Below are 11,401 nucleotides of genomic sequence, written 5' to 3' on the forward strand. Positions count from 1 at the left end.
ATATCACAGGATACATATTCTAAAGTCCAAAACATAACCAGGACGCAGACACTTCTGATATCAATATATTATTATTCCCATTTTATTTATTAATGCCTGAATTATTTATTTATTTATTTATTTATTTATAAATAAATAAATACCCTATCATAAATATTTTAAAAATAACAAAATTTTACGCGGTAAAAAAAAAAAAAAAAAAACTCATGTCCTAATACACGCAAAGTAGTCGCCAAATGGAGCTGAAAAAGTTTCAGAAGAAGTGCACGCGCAGTACACACAGCCAATCCAATCGCGAGTAGCGTTAACTTTCTGTAAATCTGAAGTTCAGCTCACCATTATTTGCAAACTCATGTTGGTTCCTTTGTTTCCATTTGCCTTTTCTTCTGTTCTTAATCTCAGGTAGAAGGAGGAGGAGGAAGAGGAAGGAGGCACCTTTTAGTAGACTCTGTAGATCAATCCAGATCTGTCATAACAGAACCGCCTTCGAAATTTGGAGCTTTATATTTTTGTCGCATGCGATTCTAATATTTTTTCACTATTAAGGTACGATTATATTAGATCTTGGATTCTGTTTGTTTGCCGAGAAAGGAAATGAGAAGGAAACTGAATTACTTTTTTTTTTTTTTCAAATATAGTTCTCGTTGGTCTGTTGCTTTGTTTGAAAAAGGAAAAAAACAGCGTCTCATTATCTGAGTGTAATTTTGTATTTTTTTCCTTTTTTTTTATTCTCTATAATTAGAATTTCCTTCATTTTCTTAGCAACGAAACTGCTTCCTTAAGATTTCATTTATTTCTCACATGTAAAAATTGATTTTTGTTTAATTAAATTGATTTCTATCTGAATGCAGTGAAATTAAGCAATAGTTAATTTAAAAGAAGGGAAAGCATTGAATTTAGTGGGTGTGCGTGTGCGTGTGCGTGTGCGTGAGAGAGAGAGAGAGAGAGAGAGAGAGAGAGAAAGAGAGAGTGAGGTAGGGAGGCGTGGCGCGGAGAGATGAATGTGAGCCATGCGTCCGTTCACCCGGTGGAAGATCCTCCGACGACGGACGGTGGAAACAACAATAACAACGCGCCGAGAGTGAGAATGAAGGACATACAAGGAATGCCTGGCACGAAAGGTGGCCTCGCCTTGCGTATCTTTCAGTTTTTCTTTGCGGCTGCGGCGCTTGCTGTCATGGCTGCCACCAGTGACTTCCCTTCCGTAACTGCTTTCTGGTAAACGCTCACTGTCCTTCAGAATTTTACTTTCTTATGTTTGGTTAATTGGAGATTAAGTTTGGTGAATCTTGTGTGTGAAATAGAATTTCTATTCTTTAGCTCAGTATGCCATAGTTCACTCCAGGACTGCAGATCTCGATTTGAAACCTGGTCAGAAGCCAGTGAACCAAAAAAATAAAAGGAAAATTGGGATTTCTGCTCTGGATGAATTATATTGGAAATTTGCTAAAATATTGGTCGTTTAGACTAGTTTATGTTGGATACCTCAACGTAGGGAAGATTGAACAAACATTTAATGCTGTAACTAATATATGGTAATGAACTTGGATAGGTCTGATTTGCATTGCTGTTTAAACTGCAACTGTGAAAATCACTTTTTTAAATATACTAATGAAAAAGTATTAAAAAATAATTTAAAATTAAATTTGATAAGTTTTAGTTATAGAAATACTAAAATAACAATAATTTTTTTTAAACTGCTTTTTTTAATAGTATCTAAAATGATGATTTTATTTAGAAAAACAGTTTCAGCTCTCCGAACGCAATATCAAATAGGCACGATAAGTAATCTATTTCTCAATATGATTTGGCTATGCTTTTTGCGGAGGCTCTGGATTCCAGGGTTATGACAAAGTTTGCAGTTGCACTTAAGTTTCGATGCAGAAATATTCTTAGGTTTGGACTTAGGATCCATGAGTGAAAGAACCTCCACATGTTCTGAATAAGGGTTGAACACAACATGTGTGGATGAGATGTTAAGATTATCTTCTTTTATAAGATGTTAAGGTTTTATTTTCTTTAGCAATTTGATTTATTTATATTGTAAAAGTTGGGATATAACACAAGGTCCTATATTTTCACTGTCTGAAAAGATCAAGTAAATGGTGTACTTGAATGTTACAATATGAATGGAATATCAGCATCGGCAATGGTCTGTTATAGTGTACATTTGTTAACAGTGTGAAGATAATATTATGTACAATTGGATCTCCCAGCCTCGCATCTTTTCATATCTTTTGTGAACACAACAAATCAAACATCTTGATGATATTATTTGTTGACATGTTTGACACTAGCAAGTGATGGAAGGGTTGATGAGAAAGTTTTTTTAGGTCAACAGTGGAATGGTTTGTGCTCAATTGTTGCCTCTGCCAAAAGAATTACTGGGAAGCCTAATAAAGGATCCCAATGCCCGTTGTCGCTGAAACTGTTTTTAATTCTAATGAGTTTTATATTCGCAAGTGCTATGATTAATTGCCAATTAATAAGCAATTTTGGGTAAAAAAAAAGGAGCATTTTGTCCTTTTTTGTGCTTCAATATTTTTATATGTGACAGTCACACTAGTGTTTTTTGCATAACATCAAAACTTTTCTGGTGTATGCTATGTCAGTTACCTTGTTGCGGCTGCTGGTTTGCAGTGTTTGTGGAGCCTTACCTTAGCTATTGTAGACATTTATGCTCTCTTAGTGATGCGCTCCTTGCAGAATTATCAAGTTGTCAGCCTGTTTGCTGTTGGTGATGGGGTAAGATTACAATGCTGAATATGACAATTGAACCTTTTATCTTTTACACATGCTGCTGCTTACTTCAATGGTATATTAAAAACTGGAATCAGTATTTTTTTGTCTGACTTCTAAGTCATGGGTCATTAACAATGATATTGCATTGAATTAGTTACGGCTTTTTGAACTGCTTGGTTCTGCTCATGAAAATTCCTCCCAGCAAGTTTCTTCAAATTTTCCAATCAATGCAGTATTCCTTGATTCTTCTGCTATCCATCTTTTCTTTTTTCTTTCATTTATGATTTCCAGTTTGTAGTAACAGTTATCATTACTAATTACCTGCATTGGGTAGTTAGGTGTTTATTGACTCATATATAGAGGACAAGTTAAGCAAGTTGCATCTCACTCATATGTGTCTGTAATCAAGTCTAAATTTACTTGGACTAATATATCAGACTATTATCTTTGTCCATGGCAAGAAGCAGAAACTGATATTATCAACCAATGAACTTTAGCTCAGTGGTATTGGAGTTGCCTTTAGGATTGTAAGGTTTCGAGTTCGAGTACCAGTTGGAGTCAATTGTACCACAAAAATAAAAAGAAACTGATATTATCACATGAATGGATCAGAGTGACCGTATCATGTTTGTTCCTAATGTGCACGTGAATTCCAGATTTGCATTGAATAAACAATTGGTGTTGAATGGGGAACCATGACAAAAGTTCACATTATATGCTCACTTTGCCTTCCTTCTTCTATACGTGTGTTAACTTATTTGTCTAACTTGTTAATTTAATCATCTCGATGAAAGTTTATTTTCCTTGGCTCTTGTGGCTGAAATGATATGGACATTTTTATGCAGATCACATCCACTCTTACATTTGCTGCAGCTTGTGCTTCTGCTGGCATCACAGTCCTTATTGATAATGATCTTGATAGCTGTTCTCAGAATCATTGCGTGCAGTTTGAAACTGCTACAGCCATGGCTTTCATCAGCTGGTTTACTGCATTACCTTCTTTTCTCCTGAACTTTTGGTCGCTGGCATCCCGATGACAAAGAAGGATTAACCAAAAAAAAAAAAAAAAGAGAGAGAATATTGAGACAGGCCATTTTTGTTAGACCAACTGAAATACGTGGTCTTGTTTTGATCTTTATTGCCTGTTGTGTGCTTCAATTCTCAAAATTTAAACTCACATCTCTTCCCTTTGGAATGTTTTGTAAATCAGGATGCAACGTAAATATTGAGGTTTCTTTGTGTTGTCAGATCCAAGATTAATGTTGATTGTACCACTAGGGTGTAGATATTCAATGTGGAACGTCTGAAGTGAAACCAGTATGAAGTTTGAAGAGTGTGTTTGTGGGTGACATTTTCTTTTTCTTTATTCTCCAATTTTTGCTGATGATACCTGGCAATATCATATTATAAAAAAGATGCAAGGCATTAGCAACAAAATGTTGCGTGGAAGATAAAAACTGAAGGTACCAGCTGCTGACTGTTGAGCCGTTTCTGCGACAAGCAAGCTTCTATTCTAATATCTATTCTCATATGACTAATTTAAATTTTGTAAAATACCATACTATATGATACGAATTCATTCGTATGGTGCAATCCACCTGGTGTAGATAAGTCTTTCTTTTTAAATTAAAATGGAAGTATTTTGAAGTAATTTATAAATTATCTTTAAATATTAAAAATTAAGTTAAAATTAAATTTGACATGTTTGAATTATAAAATTTTAAAATAATAATATAATTTTAATTATTTTTTAACAATATATAAAAATTAATAATTATTCTAAAAAACACTTTTTTGATATCTCAAAATTCTTAGGCCTCTCTCTCTCAAGAACAAAAAAGAAGGGTGTAACACTCCTGCACCAAACACTAGAGGAATTGTCGCTTTTACCCACTCCATCCTGATCCTTATGGTTTTATTCTATAATGACTTTGTCCCATAAGTAGAATGAAGAACTTTCACCTATTTTAGGATTTTTCTCAAATGAGCACACTTAATTTTGAAGTTTTTCTAACTTTTTGAGCTATTCCATCAAAAAGCGTCTCTAATAATTAGTTTCTCCATTTCAATGTATAATTCGATTCATTTTTGCCCTCTACCCTCGACCTCAAGCAACAACCAGCCCTTTTACCACAACGTTCTCTCAAGGAAGAGGCGGGTTGTTACAAAAGGAATAGTGATGGTGACCAGAAGGTGGATAACACCTGTCTTTTTGGTATTTTTTAATGATTTTTTTATATTAAAAACAGTACATTACATTTATTTAAATTCATTAAATATATTTATTTATTACTATTTTAATAAATTATTTATTATATATTTTTATATAATATTAATAATCTTTATATAAAATTAATAATAAATAATTGTATTTAATAAATTTTAATAAGTGTAATATTATATTCTTTAAAAAACTTTTTTTTATATGTATATAACAAAATCATACTTCCATTAAGGTTCGTTACAAGCGATTGTAAACTGAAACTAACCTAAACTTGATTCATGCGTGAGCTTACTATTATATTAAATATAAGCTAAAATGTTATGAAGAAAGAGAAATGTCTAGGGAAGATATTGAAAATTCTTGTCCCATATTGAAAGAACGTAAAATGAAAGAGCTATATATAATTGATTAGGTAGCAGCTTAGCAGCATTATCAATCGTTTATATATATATATATATATATATATATATATATATATATAATATTAAAATGAAGATATTGTGAAACAGGCATAAATATTTATAGCCTTATGTTTTTCCATTTTTTGGGAATTTTTTTTTTGTAATGAAGAATCTGATCAAGTTCAGTTTTTACACAACAGGTGCTACTGCTTGATGAGCATACAGGCTCAATGCAGCCCAAGTCTAGAAAATCAAAGAGGAAAGGGGTATCCCCGCCACAACCTTTTCTTTCAAAATAATATAAATGTGATGATGAGTTAAGGCTCATCAGGTCCATTTTCATGCTAGATGATGTTATGAAAGAGTTCTAATTTTTTTTAAAAATGGGTCTTCTTTTTCACAATAACATGCAAACATGATGGTGTGACATGATTTTTGATCTAGGTTTTCAACATCGAGTTTGAGAATCATAGCCACATTGATCCTAATCTCATCCCATCTGCTGATAATAATGCATACATATACATGTATTTAACAAATTTTGAATGCTCTTGTTATACCCAGAGATAGAAAGAAATAACCTATCAAGAGAACAGTAAAGACTGAAGAACAAATGAAAGAAGACAAATTACAAATAACACATATTTATTGACATATTGGCAGAGAACATTTCAGCATTCAGTCTCACCAGAGAATGCTCACCTCATCCACCACACACAGGTGACTGGAACCCAAGAACTTGTGCCATCATAAAAAATAAAGGCAGTAAATACACACACAAAAGTCAAAAACCTATATTTAATGCTCTTTTTTTTTTTTTTTATAATGGAGGGTTGGGTTGTTGGGGGTTGCAACTTGCAAGAATCCCACAAAATTCAGGAATAAGCAATATAAAGAACAAAGTTACATGATAATTCATCAATGAAGTAACTATGAAAACATTTATAGGCCTCATAAATACAAATCTTGGTGGCAAGGAAAAATCCAAGCAAGTACTAGCAATGCAATATGAAGGTAATAAATAGCATTTAACGTAAATAAATGGCAGACACATTTCAGTGAATTCCTGGATATAATTTGCAGCAGAGAAGCAAAAGGTTGAAAATAGAGCTCGTGAACCCTTGTTTGTCAGCAACTGCTGAAGGACTGAATGCTAAAAAAAAAAAGGAAAGAGAAAAAATAAACATCAGAATCCCTTTTTCTTTCAGTTTCTGTTTCAAGTTCCAACAATAAGAAGAAAAGGGCTAGAAAGTTTCACACCATCTATGTACATAGACAAGGCAAAATCTGAGTGCACTAAATAAAAATTAATTAAATTAATAGAATGCAAACCTGGTGGGGTTTAAATATTACAAAACTTTCTTCTTTTTTTTTTAATTTTCAAGATTCTCCACCATTTGTTTTTTTTTTCATATTCAGCCCGGGGAGGAAGAGGACATCAGATGAATGAATTTTCATCACACAAAAGACCAGTTTACAAAGGAGAAGGCAAGGCAATGAACAGTGCTTTCATCTGCAGCAAGGACTTTCCATGCAACAGCTTGCTCATATGAAACATGGCGCCCCATTGTTGACATGCATATTCCACCCGGCAAGTATGCAAATCCCTGATAATAAGTATAAAATTAACCAATTAGGATTTAAGAGTAATATAGCAGCTTTTTATATCCATTACTTCCCTAGGAACTAACTTAGGGTTCAGCATTAAATATTCATTAAGTTTCTAGAAACTACCAGTGTACAGAGCTCTCTTAACTCTTTAAATGAATTTCCATTAACTTATCAAAAAGCTGATATATTAGAAATATAACTTGCTACAAAGCAGCATTATGCAGTGAGTATTCAATTTGTTATAATGATGAAAGAAATTCAGTTAAGAACCAGATGAACTGGATGATTTCAAAGCCAATGCATGCCAAATTTTTGCTATTTCTCAATACCACAGACATGCATACCATCAGCGGAAGAATTAAATAATATTTCCATGTAAAAAAGGTTACCTGTTCCATTAACTTTGCAAAGTCTGCACACAGCGCCTTCCGTCCAGATTCATCAAATATCTTATCCAATGTGATGTCTTGAAGAGCCACTAAAGTTGTCTCCAGCATGTCCAGCCCCGTCTGATTGGCAAAGATGAAAATCGGCAACGACTACAACACCACCAAAAGGACAGATTTTGCTAAGACTACACAGCTCAAGTAAAATGATTGCACATGCAAGAGATGGATTGTAGCAAAAGCAATTTTTGTAGTCATAAAATGATTGTAGAAAAAGCAAATTTTGAGCAGCATTATCACTACATTTGTGATGGATTGCCTGTGTTTTCTAATCAAATGTAATTGTACCTTCAACGAGCAACATAAAATGGCATCCTGATGATGCCATAGATGTTTCAACACTGAATCTCCCCCAAGAGAATCAGAACTCAGCAATTCAGCCCCTAAATAGTACCTGAGCAAAATGGGGAAAAAATTTAGAACATTCTATCAGGCCCAATTATAAGATGTAGACTTTGATGTTTCAACAAAATAGGAACATGATCCATACATAACAAATTATAGCAGTCCAACAGAAGGCTACTTCAGTATGTAATAAACAGTCATATAATTGCTATTTCATGGAAGATAAAAATTCCAGCAGCACTTACTTATAACTTTGGCAGATCCAGTGAGCTAAGGTAAGAGCTTCAGGAGAGCTAGGAGATAACTTAGGTCCCACAGATGGGCACAATCCTGATGGAGATATAGCCATGGCCACCCTCTGGACAGAGGAAATCACACTACGGACATATTGACGAGCCATGGTGGCAACATTATCCTGTAAATTGCTCTCAAAAGGGAACTGAAAGGCAATAGTCAAGACTGATCGCGTACTATGAGATGATAAGGCATCTCCTGCAGAATGATTTGTTGCAGGACCCACTTCAAGACTAGTTGTGAGATCCAGGGTGCGAGATGTATTCACTGCATCCTGTGCATCTCTCTGTATAATTTCACCATTAGCATACTGAATAAGAACAATGTAAAAATAATACAAATTCCAGTAAGCCTCTAAGGCTATATTCAAACTCAAGACACTTTACTTTCCAAGTGGTATATCTAATGAGCCTCATCGCCTCAAATCCCAAGTTTTGGATGTCAGCAAAGGCAGTTCATTATAAGTAGTTTCATTTGGTCAAGGACAACTGAAAATTGGAATTTGGACAGAATATCAAAAGACTAAGGAGCTGTTCATTTGTGGAAAACTGAGGTAGTTTTCTAGAAAAGTTTTCTAATAAAACTAGAAAACTGAGTTTTGTGTTCATATGTGCCAATTTTCCAAAACTTAACTAAGATTTGGAAAAGAGCTTTAAGTTGTTTTCCATTGTTTTCCCTTATAACAAAAGTTTTGTTTTCCAACAATTTTATAAATGGAAAACGATGACTTTTTTTATAACCAAAATTATATTATAACTTTTTTATAACTAAAACTGAATAATTATTTAAGAAAATATTTAATTACAATGATAAAAAAAAAATTAATCATATTAGTATAAGATAAATGAACAACACATTAAAAAATTTTAAAAGCAAAATAAAATTTCAAATATATTTTTAAATGATTTATCTTTTTAACTTGTGAAAGAGGAGAATAATTTTTATTTTTAATTTTTTGAATTAGAAAACCGTTTTCCATTATTGACATGTAAACGTGTTTTTCATGTTTCTTTCTTATTTTCCATGGAAAATGAAAACTAGAGTTTTCTTAGAAAATGAAAAATGGAAAACAGAACTGTTTTCCACAAATAAATAAACCCTAATATTTGTTAGTTTCAACAATCATACTAAATCAACAACCATATACAATGTGAGAAGGTAAAAGTTAAAAAGTGAAGTCCAGTATAACTTACAGTTTTTGAATCCAAAGGAATGACACGGAAACCAGAAGGTAATAGTGGAGCATCATCAGGAAACATTTCATCAATTGGAGCAAAAACGAGTTCTGAGCAGGCACCAACAGCATTCTCATCAATTCCACTGCATATCTGGCCAAAAAATAAAATGAAAGGCCATTAAGGCAATGAATATTCTTAAAGAAAATAAATAGGCTTCTTAAGTTCGACCAAAATAGAATGGCAACAAGTACCTCAAGGGATTCCCCCAAGATCTGTTCAATGGTATGGAGGAAATGTATTCAACTAAACTTTAATAATAATCCTATGGTAAAAACCTGAACTTCCCTTCAACCTGGCATCCTCATCCCAAAATAAACATGTCCAGGTTGAAAATGTTAAAACTTAAGAAAGATGTGAGATGAAAATCACTTGAGCCCAACCCATCTACATTGGAATTGCAATTGTATGAACCCCAAACCCAAGTAAACCAAACAAAACCTGGTTAATAGCTGCAATGCCAAACAAACAATGCCTATAAGATACCAAAAATAGTACCTGTAAGAGATGAATGTCCCTTGAAATAAAAGCATCCTCTTGTGCAAGAGAATGGCCTTCCAGTCGAATAACTTCAAGTAACTGGGACAAAATTTTCAGTTAAGAATAAAGCATGTGAATGTATAAAAATTATAATGAGGACATAAATGATTACATTGTTGCATAACATTGAAAGATCTAATATAATAGGAACAACATACTTCTTCATGTTCAATTGTATGACCAAGAGGCATGATGACCTGGCTTCCAGTGAACCTTGTGGGCCTCATTCCCGGAAATGCATATGAACCAGCCTTCAATGATGCAGCAGAATAGGCATCAACATTAAAATCAGCCCATTCAGAACGGTGCTCTCTTAGGAAACGAACCAGGACTGCAGGAGGGACATTCTAGCATCACAAAGGAAACACAAAAATCTCATCAGTTCTGAACCCAAGAACATGCTACAGAAATATTCATTTGTTTAAGCATACATGAATACTGTGAATTCCAAGTTTTCAAAAGAACATTTACTAAAGTTCCCTGTCTATCCATGCACAAATCTGAAAGGAAAATGAATATGCGAATTTATCAATTCTCAAAACTAAAACATGTGAATTTCAAACACCAAGTATTTGTTAACAGTAGCAGGAAAGTAAAAGAACCATGAAACATTCTGCCAATTTCATACAAAGCATCATTTCCATTACCAGGTTTTGCCAATGAATACAACTTTTCATACAAGATAAATACCATTAGGCTGAAACTAAAAATTGAAGGATTTGGTATTGGAAACTAAATTAGCATATTTTCTTATTTAGGGCTTGCTACAATGCAGTAGCACTAAGTCAACAATCATGACATATCAAAGTCAGACAAAAAAAAAAATCAACACAACAGGCCAAATATCTCACACTGGACCAAAAAGAAAATTCATAATGCTAGTTTCAGACTTACTTGCAATAGCATGGAAGCTTTTGCACATAGAATCCCTCCCAGGAATGAAAAGGAATTAGAGGGATTGGAAGTGCTGCCCAAGTTTTTGGTTGAATTAACAGCAATTATAACGTCTTCAGCTCCATCACAACTCATGAGTGACCAGCCATCATCATTAAATCCATTGATAGCATCATTGAATCCTCTAAAGAAAATGGCATTGAAAAGGGAAATATAGATAAGAAATGGATGCAGACACTAACAAAAAGAACATCCAAACACACAAGTTTATGACTGGCAGATGTAATATGCTCACATATTTGCCTTCAGAAAAGGAAAGCTCCTGAAATTGAGAAAGAAAAGAAAATACAAAATCATGCAGCTACCTGCTTAATCTTTGGCTAAAAGTTCTCAAAACAGCTGGTTGCCTGCCAAAACCATACACCACCTCACCACTAGTCTCTTGAGCTATTTGCCTGATGTAACGCAGTGCCTTCAAAGGAACAAGTTAATTAGTACCTTCTAGTAATTGGGTAAAACAAGAAAGGCAGGCTGTTGTTGAGACTGTTGTTGATACAAGAAAGTCTCATCCATGATAGCTAAAACCAAACTCCCTATGCAGTAAACCCATAAATTAATAGAAAAATGGACTCCAAATGGAAAATTCTACTTTTTTCAAAATAAAGACAG

The 11,401-nt window shown here is 33.7% G+C and overlaps 2 protein-coding genes across 3 annotated transcripts in view; one reads left to right on the forward strand and one right to left on the reverse strand.

The window, feature by feature from the left end:
• The first annotated feature begins 229 nt into the window (after positions 1–229).
• LOC110648717 (CASP-like protein 5A2) lies at positions 230–4,093 on the forward strand. The gene is made up of 4 exons (XM_021803046.2): positions 230–546; positions 852–1,218; positions 2,613–2,745; positions 3,588–4,093. Exons 2-4 carry the CDS (start codon positions 998–1,000, stop codon positions 3,777–3,779), a joined length of 546 nt encoding a protein of 181 aa, XP_021658738.2. The 5' UTR covers positions 230–546; positions 852–997; the 3' UTR covers positions 3,780–4,093.
• A 2,067-nt stretch (positions 4,094–6,160) lies between these two features.
• LOC110648714 (homeobox-leucine zipper protein REVOLUTA) overlaps positions 6,161–11,401 on the reverse strand; it is a 9,250-nt gene continuing 4,009 nt past the window's right edge. The window contains exons 10-19 of one of the 2 annotated variants that reach the window (XR_002493617.2): positions 11,098–11,204; positions 10,733–10,916; positions 9,997–10,185; positions 9,797–9,877; positions 9,257–9,391; positions 8,015–8,349; positions 7,713–7,818; positions 7,368–7,517; positions 6,700–6,974; positions 6,161–6,520 (exon numbers count right to left, since the gene is read on the reverse strand). Coding sequence is in view for 1 of the 2 variants with exons in the window: in XM_021803036.2 (XP_021658728.2) it covers positions 6,825–6,974; positions 7,368–7,517; positions 7,713–7,818; positions 8,015–8,349; positions 9,257–9,391; positions 9,797–9,877; positions 9,997–10,185; positions 10,733–10,916; positions 11,098–11,204 (1,437 nt within the window). In the remaining variant the exon portion in view is untranslated. Of the gene's footprint in view, positions 6,521–6,547; positions 6,975–7,367; positions 7,518–7,712; positions 7,819–8,014; positions 8,350–9,256; positions 9,392–9,796; positions 9,878–9,996; positions 10,186–10,732; positions 10,917–11,097; positions 11,205–11,401 lie in introns of those variants that run through there. The other variant, XM_021803036.2, reaches the window with a different exon arrangement.

This window comes from Hevea brasiliensis, chromosome 1 (assembly GCF_030052815.1).
Source record: "Hevea brasiliensis isolate MT/VB/25A 57/8 chromosome 1, ASM3005281v1, whole genome shotgun sequence".
NCBI lineage: Eukaryota > Viridiplantae > Streptophyta > Magnoliopsida > Malpighiales > Euphorbiaceae > Hevea > Hevea brasiliensis.